Source organism: Porites lutea, chromosome 1 (assembly GCF_958299795.1).
Source record: "Porites lutea chromosome 1, jaPorLute2.1, whole genome shotgun sequence".
Classification (NCBI taxonomy): domain Eukaryota; kingdom Metazoa; phylum Cnidaria; class Anthozoa; order Scleractinia; family Poritidae; genus Porites; species Porites lutea.
Window position 1 is genome coordinate 3,918,371 of NC_133201.1, and position 14,330 is coordinate 3,932,700.

Sequence of the window (14,330 nt, forward strand, 5' to 3'; positions counted from 1 at the left end):
TTAACTTGCATAAATGCTCTAATCATTCCTGTAGTATCCTGGGTAGTGTATACCTGAAATCTACAGTTAACTTGCAAAAATGCTCTAATCATTCCTGTATTATCCTGGGTAGTGTATACCTGAAAACTACAGTTAACTTGCAAAAACACTCTAATCAATGCTGTAGTATCCCGGCTAATGTATACCTGAAAAATACATAACATTGACTTATTTGACTTATGGAGGGGATAATCTTATTCAACTCTTTCTCTTTTGAATATTCATGGACAATCAACAGCTTTCTCTCGATCCATCTTATTTTTTTTAGCACGCGCTCGAACTTGATTTTGGCACGAGTGTTGCCTTAACAAAGCCGAGTAAAAGAGCATTATAAGAACATGTATTGCAGTATTTTGTGTTAGTGATCTAGGAACCTCTGAATTTGGCGATTTTGCGATAATGACATATCGCCAGGACTATTTCATTTGCTTGATATAAAAGCAGTACAAAAATATCTTAAATCATATCAGTACTTGTCTGTTAATTGTTGTTTCTGTGGGCTTTATAAGGATTTGATGCCTTTACATACTGATACAGGACCATAAAGTAGTTAGCGCGTTTGTTGAATTTGGTAATGTTAAATCAGAGTATAAGGAGCTACTTTTAAGAATTTTACGAAAAACATTTTCCCGGCCTTTTAGGAAGCGGCTTAAATAGTTTCAAAGTTGCAGGGCAGTCACAAAACTGAATTCTTGAGTTTACCTCCTTTTCATACTATAATTTACTGCCCGAGACTGAAAAAGGCACTATGTAAAATGTTTATGATGTTACATTATTACCAAAATAGTAAGTGTCTCGGAAGAGGGTTAGCCGAACAGAAAAAGATTTAAACCTTGCTTTAATCGGATATTGCGGTTACTTACATTTCAGTTTATGGTAGCTTGAGTTACTCTTTTGTGGGCAATTTACGGAAGTCCTAGGGTATTCAGCCGACACCTCAAGAGCCTAGAGCTGTCAGACCTTTGTTTTGAATTACTTATGCAAATTAGCTGGCTGCACATTGAATGTGCAGCCAGCTAATTTGCATAATTTTTTTTCGCGCTTCAAAGCTCGTCATGCCAATCCAGTCAATATTTTACAATATGCCGGATCCGGGGCTTAAAGTAATTTGAATACAGGAAATTCTGTAATTGACTAAATTTGGTTTTAACCAGTGGTTACGTCTGATGAAATAGAGCCGATCAAAGGATCTGGACATTTCCTGAGCTAGAAATAAATTCAAAATGCCGTTCATTTTGAATACAAACATCCCTTTAACGTCGGACCACGTCGGTTGTCGGTAATTTTTTCCTCGTTTTGTCGGTGGTCAGTAACATTTTTCGCCCTTTGTCGCTAGTCGGTTAACCCCATTCACACCTTCCACTAATATCACGTGCATTTACAGTCCAAATAAGCCAAGAAGTGAATTTATAACGATTAAGTTGTCCTTAGTCACATGCCAATCATCTATTTACTTCAAATGATTATCAATCAGAGGTCAAGGTTTGTGTTCAGACTATTCCTGCCGTTAGGCACTCTGTTTCACCGATTTAAACGGCTCGCTCATAATACATGCACAACAGTTGCAACGGGTTACAGCCTGATATGAGCTACTTGCTACCTATTTTTGATTTCGAAAAGGAAAATGTATAAACGGACAGAAAATGGAGCTCATGAGGCTAAATCTGGCTTTTCAGAGGGGAAATTTACGGTTGGTTTGATTAATAAACTTTTATTTTCAGAACAGATAATTAGTTAATTAAATAGGACCATGACATCAGCACGTAATAGTATGCTGTAACTTGTTTTTCTGTCTCGTCACATAACAGACCAGGAGCCTCTGGGGACGAAAATAAGGATTTGTATGAGTTTTTTTTTTAAATTTTTCCCAGAGCCTCGAGGTGATGTCTTTTGTAAAACAGTGAATAATTGGGCAGATGGTTTTCAGTCACATGATGAGACGGCCATGTTGGTGCACAAAGCAAATTATGGCTCGTATTTTGCATAATAATAGAGTCAAATTCCCAAAAGACTTTTTCTCTATTGTTCTGTCCACCAACATGGCCGCGATTACGTCAAGTGGAAACCAACTATTGTGCCGAACTAAGCAACCCCTAAGTAAAGCGACTTCCCGGAATAGCTTTGTCTCCGCTTGTGACAAGCCTAGCGCCCCTTCGCTGTGATATTAGTCTTTCCACTGTTGAAAGAGACTGTACAAGCGATATGAAAAGACATACGAAAATCATAACAACTTTCCTTTTGCTTGCAGTAGCTGCACGAGGTAAGTCAGGACTACACGACAACTTTGAGCGATCGTAAACAGGTTTCCTCGATTTGTTGGTAACTCAAAACTCGTAGTCGTTCCTTACTGAAAACATATTCTGGATCACAATGCATGTTCTTTACATCAATGATATTGCGTTATATCTTGCATGATAACATGCATAAGTGCTGTACTAAGCCTGTTCCAAAAGCAGCAAGCGTGAGCAGCAAGCCTTGAGTCGCAACTAAAATATAATTGTGAATATGATCAGGGTCGACTTCAGAGTATTCAGAAGGAATTAAGCAATAGATACACACCATATTGATGAAACTGAAATGCTGCCCAGACAGGTTTTTAGTTGAATATTTTAACCAAGGATGGATTCAGTTAGCTGAATGCGTTAATAATTCCCATCAGCCAGAAAAGAAAACCTGCAGAGCTGGTCAGTTTTGGTGGTAGACACAGATTTCATAGTTGACTGCAATGCAATATTAAATTATTTCAGAGAATCTCATCAGTCACTGAGCTCGTGCAGATATCAGTTACGATCATGCCTCGTCTACGTGACAACACGAAATAACCAAATGCAAGCTTTACATGGCACAAATATCTCGGAAAATCGTTCACCATTTAGTGAACATTAACTAACCCCTTCTGTAAACAAAAGTTCCTTCCTTTCTAAGAATTTGAACGAAGAACACCCGGAAAGAACCATCGCTGACAGTCTCCGGAATTATTTTGAGAATAAGGATAACAAATTTCTCAGTATCTTGGGAAGTAATAAAGTTGTTATGATTGTTTTGGCTTAGAATGATGAAATCTAGTGGCAAATAACGGGGGGCAAATAACGGACAACTGAGCTCCGAGATTCTGCGCGTTTTAAGTGTCAAAAAGAATAGAGACCTTTAGCATCAGGTAAACCGCAAACCGCAGACCGCAAACCGCAGTTACGCGTTTGCAGTTTCGCGTTGCCGAGATTTCAAACTTTAGCAAGGCGTTCAGTTCAGTTCATCTTTATTTAGCCAAAATACAATACAATACAAGAATACATATGGGAATTGTAAGGTTGCAAGGGAGCCCAGAAGAAACCACAAGGCTTTATGAAGCCTGGCCTCCCCAGTCTAAAAGAGATAAGCAAAATAAAATGATATTCGCGGAGTAATACGTTAAAAATAGGAACCAAACAGAGACTGAGTTATGAATTACTAAGTTATGAATTCAGAAGCAAGATAGAAAAAAAATTTAACTCTGGATTGGAACAGAATACTTTCCTTTGTTAGTACGGCAGAAAGGAATATAAAATTGATTTGAACTACGCGTTCATTGTTTAGGGCCGCCATGTTGTTTTCATCAAGTCGAAGTGCATCACTTTAATCGCCCAAAGTTCAGCAATAATTCATTGATTCGAGATCAAAAATCCAACAAACACATCGCAAACGGATACAAAAAGCTAGTTCATACCTTTAAACGCGAGCCTGTACAATTTTTGGTGACAAAAAACCTTGCCGTAAATCACTTACCGCGGGAAGCCCTTCCTGCGGTTCAAACGTGAACTGCAAACTGCAAACGTGACCGCAAGGCCGTGCTCACGTGACATTTTGCGGTTTGCGGTTTGCCGTTTCCCACGAAAAACCTGATGCTAAAGGCCCCTAATATTGAAAAGTGTACCTCTGAATGGGGATGGTCGCCATACAAACATGTTTCCGGCTTTTTTATTTCTTGCGTTGATACCACCACTCTTTTTGGCACGGTCGATATATTCCTCAATTTTAAAATGATTCCCACTAAACATCATCTAGTGGCCTCTTACCTCTTCAAATCGATCATCAGCTTTTTGCGTTATTCACTTAAAAGTCGTTATTTTGTCGACAACGTTATTTGCACGCTAATGATAGCTTTATTTACCTTTATAGGCTGGGGTGCTGTATTTTCACGGGTACCTTCAGATCTCGTAAGGGCAGTTCCGGGGTCCGACGTTACCTTTCAGTGGTCCCTGGCTGAAAATTTGACCTCACTGCCTGACTTCCAAGCACTTGTGTTTGGACTTTGGAGACATGGATTCGTCGCGACATACATAACCACGGTGACGAGAAACGGGCACGCAATTCCGAACCCAGACCTAAAGAAGGAGGCACCGCGGTTGGACGGCCGTGTACAGTGGAAAGGGAACCTGTCAAAATCACTCGTGGCTTTCCAAATTTCTGACGTTAGAATTCAAGATCAGACGGATTATGGCCTTCTTTTGAATTTTGGTCCTTTTAGACACTCTCCAACGGACTCAGTACGTCTTGAAGTGGAAGGTAAGGATGCAGTCAGAATTGGATAAACATAGGGTGTGGCTGACTATCAAACGTGCCGGCCTTGGTGTTACGTGTCCCCTCTATGTGCTAAATAATGTAAAACATGCCAGTGTTTTGGTATCCAAAACTGATTTTTCTTGCACTGGCAATCCTTTGCTTCTACAGACGCGTCGTCTATGATAACAGCGCTGCCATCAGCGCTGCAATCACTTCCCATACGGGCACGAAAAGGCAAAAATCTTACTTTCCATTGTGAGTTTCGCGTAGCTGCAGAAGATGAGGCCCTGTACGAGGGAATTGCAGTTGGTGTTTGGGAAAGGGGTGAAATCGCCTTGACCCTGATGACGGTTACAAAGGAATATAGCATTGTCATGAATCCCAAGCTGTACAAAGAAGGTCCTGAATACAGCCAAAGAGTTCGTGCACACCTCTCCACCAACAACAGCAGTAACACTTCAAAAGTATTAGTTGAGTTGGCAGAAGTAAAAGAATCCGATGAACGATCCTATGGGTGTAGCATGTACTTTGGCCCTTTTCGGGAACCTCTGGGTTCATCAGTTAGCGTGTATGTGGAAGGTATGAAAATGTATTGATCTGGATATCTACAATCTATTTTATCTAGGGCTGTATATGTTTCTATTCCTCACAATTAGTCGGTATTATGAAGTATTTCGGACACTAAGAATACCCTTGCAAAAATTACCATTTTCTCCATTGTATCCACTAATTTCTTGTTATTGTTTATAACCAGGACATGTCATTAGTTTTAACTTTATTTTGCCCTTTTTTCTCCTGTTATGTTCTCTCTCTTGTATATTTGCAGTATGGAGAAATAAAGTAAAGTAAAAAAAAAAGGGGGGGATAAAAATTGTTCTGAAATTCCCGGTTTACGAAAAGTTGTCTGGAGAAGGCTTGACTGTCAATGTACCCTTAAGCATTTGTGAAATTTTAGCGAGATTGTAGCATACGAAATCACGAGGGTTACTCAGCTATCGCCCATCCCCAAAACGTAATTGTTAATGAATATAAGCCCTTCAGTTTTAAAGACCTTGTTCGAGGAAATGTCTTTTCATGTTTGTTTTTATTCCTACATTAAGGCACAAACAGCAACAGCAACGGTTTGCCTTTTTTGACCAATGATAACGACGATACACGGACAGTACGTGCTAACAAAGACGTTGCGTTTCCCTGCCCGGTGCTGTCAGAAGTGATTCAACTCGACCGAACTTTTAAGGCTTTATATTGGTCTTACTGCACCTCCAAGAACTGCAGTACAATCGAAACTAAATGGTCGTGGATGGCTGGAATGACCAATTCTCGAGCTACTAAAGTGGTCGACAAGGGTCCTTATAATGGTAGAGTCAACCTGACTCGTAATGGAACCCTGATACTGTCTAATGTACAGATTAGTGACGGTACAGACTACATGTGTACTGTTCAGAGGGTAAATTTCACATCGGCAGAACGTTACTTCGTCACTCTTATTGTCAACGCAACTGGTAAGAATGTTTTTCGGTCACTGTAATCACGGTTGTGGACTGCGAGTCTTCGGGTCTCTTTCTCTTTGAACTTTGCATTGATCGTGTGGTGGGAGTTGGGCCTCTTTTATCTTACGGGTAAATTATTAATCAACTCAGTTGTCACATCGTTGTCACGAACAACTTCTGAGGCACATGACTGCATGATTTTCACTGTTCATTTTCTCTCATCCTCTAATAGCAAAGTAAATTGTCAGCTGTAATACGACTGCAGAGGACACGCGTGAAAAACGCAGTGCGCATGCGTTCAAAATCATACGCGATACCAAAACAAACTAGATTCCGGCCGCGAAATTCAAAAAAGTAAGCTCCACACACAAAAGATAAGCTTAGAATTTCACGAACACAAAGTTTATTAATTTCTTTAGTTTCTCTCTTTTGCACCACATACTTTCCTCCTTGCACCAAAGGCGAAAATCATGTTTGAAAGTCTACGCTCGCTCTGGCAGCACTTCGCCGTAGCCATTGTTGCTGTTTTGGTCATCATGTCGCTGAGCTCGGTCAATGCGAACAACGAAATCGACCAATGCATCCAAGGACGGAAAAACCTTGTACTGGACGACTTTACCAGTTAGTTAGTTAAGTTAGTTTAAGTAATTTTTTGTTGTGCTTAATACTAGAACCGGCTGCAAACCATTAAACATACCAAACATTCCTAAATGTTTTTCAATTTAAATGGGAAGATTTTGCAAATTTTAATTATTGAAAATAGAGACCTTGCGCATGCGCAGACGTTTTGCACGCGTGCCACTGCAGAGCATTCCCCTATGTTTCCCATGGAAATGGTAAATAATGTGCATTTATGAAAAGTCATTAAAGTCTAGAAGTATGCCCTATTGTTACCTCATTAGACAAATCAACTTTATCGATCAAAGTTAATAGCCAGGCAATGGAATGTCACTTGGGGGAAAAGTATTTCATATCTCTTAATGCAGTGAAAATGCTTCAAAGTACCGTACGTTACCTTAGGGGGCTTACTTCCCTCCATATTTCAAGTACATATTATTCTTTCTTGCAATAGAACCGCCCAGCATAACGAACAGGAGTAAGGATAAAGTTACTGTGTTGGAAGGCAAGCCACTCGTGTTATTTTGTGAAGCCAAGGGTTACCCATCACCTCATTTTACCTGGAGTAAGAATGGCAAATTGCTTCCTAGTAGCGATAATGGAACAAAGTTCATTATCCACGAAACCAGTAAAAAGGACGCTGGAGTTTACAGATGTGAGGCTTCAAATTCTGTAGGAACAGTGGGGTACTCATTCACGGTGGAGATCACAAGCAAAGCGGGTAATTATAAAGGAATAGTATGGCTTCCTCTTCACTACCGTGAATAATGATTTGTCTGTCTGTCTGTCTATCTGTATCTCTGTCCGTCCGTCCCTTTGGATTTTGTTCTCAGTACATGTAATATTCGATTGAATATAAAGGTTCCGAATTTCTCAAAGTAAAAGCTTGGTTTAGTTTCTGTCAATCAATCAATCAATCAATCAATCAATCAGTCAACCAACCAACCAACCAATGAGCCAACCAACAAATCAATCAGTCAATCTTTATTTATACACGAAATCTCTCCTAGGAGTCGTGTAAATTAAGCCTAAAGTACATTAACTGCCTAAAGCTACCTAACCATTTAATCGAGAAAATGAAATGCAATAGGAATAAGAATTAAAATTTAATTACTAATTGATCTAATTACAAATAAAACAAATCTTCCCCATTTAATGAGGTTTTAAAGTAATTGGAATTGGGCCGCTGTCTGATCTCTTAGGGGATCTTGCTCTACGGGATAAATCCCCTGTAGTGAAAGCTCCCTTTCTTTTTTTCTTGGCTTCCTTGAGTGTATTTAGTCACCTTAACTGCATTTCACGTGTGAAATTGTTTCTTTCAGGTGACAGGGGAAAGAAATTGACGCCGTTAAAGATTGCCTTGTTGAGTGTTGGTGTGGCTGTGGTGCTTCTTGTCGTTGGGTGTTGTGTATGGCGGAGGAAAACTGCAGATAGCCGCCGTGGCTACGCAACCGTTTGAAGAAGAAGAAGTGACGAAGATAATTTTTTTCAACTAAATTTTTTCATTTCTCTGCCGAAGTACGAAAACAATAATTCTAGACAAGAACACCCAAGAAAATAGTTTTGAAGACACACTAATGCATGCTGCTGTGAGTATACTGTGTCTGACTCTTGTGAACGAAGGAGACTGCCATACATTTTGTGAAGTCGAACGGCAAGTGAAATGCCGGAGAATACTTAAAAGAATCCCGTGCAATGATTCGAAAAGATAGGCTATACTAACCCGAATACTGTAGCTCCAGAGGGAACTCGTAATTGCGGCTGTATATTTATTTTTATATTTTATTTTTAGGTTTATTGACGGATAAGACAGTAGAAATATAATCACGGCACAAAAAAAGAGCAATAAAAAATAAAACAAAATAGAATGAAAACCCCTACCACATTATAGTCTAAATGTATAGTTTCTCATCTTACATTTGTTTAACATGTCTTTTTTTAACGCCACACACATATATTATTTGACATTACAACCTAAACTACAAGACTGTAAAGAAAAATGCAGGGAGCAGGATGGAGTGATATCATGTCTTGACATTTCACTCATTTAAATCAAATCAGCATGAAAGAAATCGTCCATAGCAATTCGTTTGCAGTGCAAGTGCCAACAACATGCATGGATGAAGAATTGAGGGAGGTGCATTAGAATTCGAAAGTTTTATTTATCATAACGTTTTTCAAAGGATTTGTGACAGTGCAGGAAAAGCAAATCCTTGCAAGGGCTATTGAAATCCAATCAAAAAATGGGCGTTAGAAGCTCATCTCTCGCAGATAACTGAATAACAATTCTCAAAGGAAAACCTTTGTCTCTCCACTTTATTGGCTTTTGTCAGTACAATGGGATTGTAATATTTCCTGGCAAAATCATGAGTATTGACCGGCTTAAGAATATTTTACTGTAGAAGTTCAACCTTTTTTATGGAGTTGCTTAATTTTCTATCAAATTGTTCTGGCTAATTGCACTGCCTTAAAAATAAATTCTAAGCTGGGTCTCTTGAAAGAACTGTTAGAGTGAAAAAGTGAGGTCTGCACTCCAAAACCACATTCTGAATGCAACTTCATCTTGTGTCATTTTGGCATTTTATTACAAAGTGACATTGAGTTTGCTTTCTACAAAAGGTTGAAAGTTATAAAGAGTTGTCAAACTTTACAGTACAACTTGGCACCACTAGCTCGTTACAACCGTCACAAGCCTTTATTCTTGACCTGCCCATGTTTATAATTCCAAAATCGACAAGGTTCGCTGCTAAATTTAGCCGGATGATTTTCACCCACCCAACCTACATCTAATGATGTCCGGTGAAGAATGTGGCATGGCCTCAAAAGGGCGAAAGTATTCACGCAGCTGAGGGGAAGTCCTTGTCACTATTATAAATGTATGGATCCCGTAAATGTAAAGTTATTTAGATAACCAATTTCTTTCCATCCCCGTCAGCAACATAATAATAACACATCTTGATACTGTCCTGATGAGCTATATCAAAAAAGAGGGAGAGGGATAAACTTCTCTGCCACTTCACTCTATAAAATTAGAAAATAACTAAGAGCGTGTGGATGCGGAAAATAAACTATGACAAAGAGAACAATAACATATCAGTGCTACAACAGCCTAATAAGAAAACTGACGCAAAACTAACTAACCTTTGATTATGGGTGTGTCGCGTGGCGGCGTGCATGAGTGCACAAAGAGAAACAATTGTGTTCGCGACAGGAAGCTGCATTGTGGCAGTTTTCAAGTGATCGCATGGACAAAAACAAGCGCAGCATCGTGATGGTGGACTGCGTCTTGGCATTCTCAGGGATCGGTGGCCATCTTTCCTTCCCCGTTCTCGTCCACTGGAGCCCTGGTATTTGCTGCAACTGGTTCTTCCCTCTTCAAGGTGTGATCTAAACCATGTGGAAAACACTAGCGTTATTATTCTTTTTCTTTGCCCATGAAGGTAAGTCAATCCCTAACTCTGGTTGCTTCGTAATCAGTTAAACGAAAGCCTAGTGTACCTCTATCGTAAGTCTGTTTGCTCGTCTGTGTAAAGGCGGACTAAAGGTACAGCGCTTGCTTGACAGCCAACAAGAGCTAATTGCAGATCGTTGTGTATCAGAAGCTAGTCGCTCCACGGCGCATACAACACTCTAACCCGCATGCCTTCAAATTCAGCCGATGGTAAGCAAATATAAAAGTCATAGCTCTAACTACAGTTTGTTTATCTTTTTCCCTTACTCGCAAAAAGTCGTTTCTGTCGTTGCTTTATCGCCGTGGTTTTCTTTAGTAAAGTGGACGTCTTTACTTAAACGTAGCTATTATCGTCTGCGCGCGCGAAAATCATGGCTGCGAGGACCCGATTATTTCAACCGTTTGAACGTAGTATCAGTTTTTAGTTGGCTAAAAGCGTTGACAATTTGCCTTTTGTTAAGTAGTTTCGCTGATAGGTATTACCGGTCTATACTCTTCAAACAAAACTTCATTCGCTTGACAAGGCGCCTTTCTCGGAAAGACAGTAGAGACGCTTTGCCGTTTGATATTTTCCGCATAGATGGTTTTTGCATTTCAAACTGATCAAGGGACAGACAACTAGATGGTTGTCCAATACGTCTTGTTTCTGCGTTATTTTAGGAGAAATGACCGTAGATCGAGTAGTTTCTCTTAACATCGTTTTATGTAATATGAATACAAATTTCTAATCGCGAAGTAGTACTCGACTAATATCTTGAATTTTTAATAACTTTCGCCCGATGTGTTTTCCGAGAAACCAAGGAAGTTTAACTGATGCAAATCAGTTTACTCATTAGTTAAAGAAAATGGAGCTTTTCAAAGAATCTGTTCACTTCTCTCTTGAATGCAGTCATTGTAGAGTGGATGAATGACGCTTTTAGAGATAGAAACGTCAGTTCAACTAACTCAATTAAGGCCTGTGTTTCACCACTCTACTTTTTGGGTATCCAGCTAATTTGTATTCTTCTTGGCATATTGCCGTTTACTTTTCAGTATGGTCCACTAACAAAATACAAGCTTCTGTTTACTTACACTGAATTGCAATTAAAAAATTTCATTAAGAGGCCATCTCTGTGTATATTTTACCTTGTGGAATTCATAAACCTAGCTAAAACTTAATAGGGCTTATTACTCTGATTGGGTATTAGTGTTTTGCTGATAGTCTCAACACAGAGTCTGTTTTTAAGTAAGTCATATCTATTTGTGTAAAACTCGATTTAGCAATAATATAGCAAGGTGGTTTTTCCATGTGCTGTTAGAATTCTTCTTCGTTTGATGCTTTTTATGTTTCTATATTTTATTGAGTACGCACTCCTGACCGTACGCACTCCTGATTTCATAATGATGATGGAGATTTATGTTTTGTTTATTTTACTATATCTGCCATTCAAACTACTATATTTTACAAATTTCGCTAAACATGGTTTTCAATCGCGCAAAAATATTTGCTAAGTAAGCTAAATACAACACTGAACGTTAATTTTATTATTATTATTTTTGTTACCTCACAAAGAAAACATTCCTGACTCGGCTGATTCAGAAATCTCCCAGGATGCCTTCCCTCATTCAGACACAATGAACAATCTCGAAACAAAAGATAAATTAAATAAATCAAATCTTTTTATTGAAGTGAAAGAAAACATTAAGTAGAAAATCTTGGGGCTGTAAGTATGCCGTGATACTGAATAAGCGAGAAATGGAAACGCTTGGGATTGCATTATGTAGCAAAACAATTTCAATATACTCCTTATAGGTTAACAAGTGATTTCAATTTTTTTCTTCTCCAAAGACCTGGCCTAATCTTTTTTTAATAATCTAGTGATAGCTCAGTACTGTTAGCGTATGTCTAGCGGTTTACAGATGAGCAAAACTACAGTGATTGCACAGATTGTATCCCGGTCAGAATATTTAAAAAATATGAAAAGAGATGAGCTCATATTTATAACTGAAGTCTAAGAGAGATACTTAGAAGTGTCTTGGTTGCCCATATAAGATTACTAACCCATTTTACTTTTGATGCTCATCTGAAAACCGCTCTACGAACACGTAAAACTGTGAATTATGTTGTACACGGTTTAAGTCATCAGCTCACGGAGACACAATAAGTTTATTACCATCTTGTCAAGTTAAAATCTTTGTCAGGGTAAACCTGCTTTTTGTCCGCAACTTCCTATGTATTTTAAATTCATCCATTCGAAATCTTTTTATAATCTATCACAACGCAGGATTGGGAGCTCAAATTTTTCGTGTATCGTCACATCCAGTAAGAGCATTCCAGGGCTCCGATGCTTTGTTTCAGTGGACCCTCGAAAGCCGCTTAACATCAAGATCCGATTTCCAGGGAATGGTGTTCGGAGTTTGGAGAAATGGATACGTTGCCTCATACATTCTCTCAGTAACCAGTAAAGGGGATGTTTTCCCAAACCCAGACCTCAAACACGAGGTCCCATCCCTGGAGGGTCGCGTGCAGTGGAAAGGAGACTTGTCCCAATCTGTTGCAGCTTTCCAGATCTCTCACATCATTGCCGAAGATCAGATGGACTATGGTTTAAGACTGGAGTTTGGTGCCTTGAAAGAACCTGAGTCTGATTTTCTCAGTCTTCGAGTTGAAGGTAACCAAGAAACAGCTGAACATTAACTACTCAACATCTTTAGCACCCTTGTAAATTTGATACATGGACGTCCAAGACAATAATCATTTTTTTAATGCAGGAAAGAGTGACGACTCAGCGATCACAGCCTCACCTTCTAGCCCCCTCTCAGTAACACCAGGAGGAAACATGTCTTTCCAATGCGAATTTCACGTGGGAGATAAGGACAAAGTGGTCTACGATGGCATAACTGTTGGAATCTGGGAAAGAGGAGGAATCTTGTTGACCCTACTGACATTGGCAAAGAACGAAACCCTCATCATGAATCCGAAACTTGATCAGGAGGTGCCGGCTTACCACGGAAGAGTCTTCGCCAAGACATGGTCCAACAGGACAACCAATACGTCGGTGATGACCATCGAGATAAACAATATAAGAGAAAGCGATAGAACATGTTATGGATGTGGTATGTACTTTGGGCCCTTTCAAGAGTTGCTTGGAGCAGCAGTTAGACTAGACATACAAGGTATGTGATATCTTGTGATTTCACTGTCAATTTTCAAAAGTTCTTGAGAAAATTTTGTTCCTGACAGCTGACGGGTTTGGGGGAAGGTTGTGTGCGCAAAATGTGACTATGATATCATATCACGTGGAAATTAACGTTTTGAGATGCACCTACGATCGACATTGTTGAATTTCTGGTGTTTTGTAAAACCTCAGTAGACCGTCTAAATTGAGGTACATAATAATTACTGAAAATCAATAAAGAACAAACTTGAGTTAAAAATGGTACAAAAGCATTTCATTATGTTAACGTTAACTGTAAAAGATTAATATAAATCTGTTTCTATGAAAGTATCACGTCGCGAGGACAAACGAATGACATGCCAAATTACCACTGAGCAGGTTCAAAGTTTCCACGGTTAGTTTCTTGAAATTATTCTGGTTCCAAACAGAGATACGCGAGCAATAAATGTGCTTTCCTCTCTATCCGTCTTCCAGGAAAACAAAAACACTCACGTCGTCATCATCATCATTATCATCATCGACAACAACAACTTATTTAATTTTATTATTTTCCCCTGCTTTCATTAATATTTTGTTTTGTCCTGGATCATTTGTTCCTGTCTTAAAACCTCAGTTCCCAACCGACAATACGCGACAAGAACTGTAGAGAACTCCGTACGAGCAAGAGTTGGCGAATATGCAAGAGTCCAATGTCCGGTGTTTTCACTGGACATTGAATTCCAGGCTGTGTACTGGTCTTACTGCACCACTGAGAACTGTAACATGAAAGAGACCGAATGGTCATGGATTGCAGGCATGAATAGCACGAGGGTTACTATGGTCAATGGCACCGGTAAGTTGAAATTTTTCAAAAAGGTGTCGAACAAAAATGCAGGCATGTATTAAAAGTGTATTTGTGACTCACCGACACTATTGCAGATTTGTCCATAACTTCATCAAGGCCGACGTGACGTGTTGTTTGATTAGTTTACATCCAGTGCCTGAGATTTTTTTGAAAATGAGAGGTCTTGCAATACTGTCGCCAATGGTAACAGC

General features: G+C 39.3%; 2 protein-coding genes across 3 annotated transcripts in view; both read left to right on the forward strand.

The window, feature by feature from the left end:
* Window positions 1–2,158: 2,158 nt before the first annotated feature.
* On the forward strand, window positions 2,159–8,939 carry LOC140942878 (uncharacterized). Its single transcript, XM_073391894.1, has 6 exons — window positions 2,159–2,299; window positions 4,195–4,581; window positions 4,747–5,157; window positions 5,679–6,080; window positions 7,141–7,407; window positions 8,009–8,939. The coding sequence occupies exons 1-6, from the start codon at window positions 2,242–2,244 to the stop codon at window positions 8,143–8,145; spliced, it is 1,662 nt and encodes a 553-aa protein (XP_073247995.1). The 5' UTR covers window positions 2,159–2,241; the 3' UTR covers window positions 8,146–8,939.
* Window positions 8,940–9,985: 1,046 nt separating this feature from the next.
* Window positions 9,986–14,330, forward strand: part of LOC140942861 (uncharacterized) — an 11,942-nt gene continuing 7,597 nt past the window's right edge. For both annotated transcript variants that reach the window (XM_073391885.1, XM_073391877.1), the window contains exons 1-4: window positions 9,986–10,126; window positions 12,402–12,788; window positions 12,889–13,293; window positions 13,909–14,127. In XM_073391885.1, the coding sequence (XP_073247986.1) occupies window positions 10,081–10,126; window positions 12,402–12,788; window positions 12,889–13,293; window positions 13,909–14,127 (1,057 nt within the window). In that variant the 5' untranslated portion in view covers window positions 9,986–10,080. The remainder of the gene's footprint in view (window positions 10,127–12,401; window positions 12,789–12,888; window positions 13,294–13,908; window positions 14,128–14,330) is intronic.

Bases quoted from the DNA above. Each gene is read 5' to 3' on its own strand.
- LOC140942878 (XM_073391894.1), top strand. From the start codon at position 2,242: ATGAAAAGACATACGAAAATCATAACAACTTTCCTTTTGCTTGCAGTA. The intron at 2,300-4,194 runs GTAAGTCAGGAC...TTACCTTTATAG, and splicing joins GCTTGCAGTAGCTGCACGAG to GCTGGGGTGCTGTATTTTCA. The intron at 7,408-8,008 runs GTAATTATAAAG...TGTTTCTTTCAG, and splicing joins GGAGATCACAAGCAAAGCGG to GTGACAGGGGAAAGAAATTG.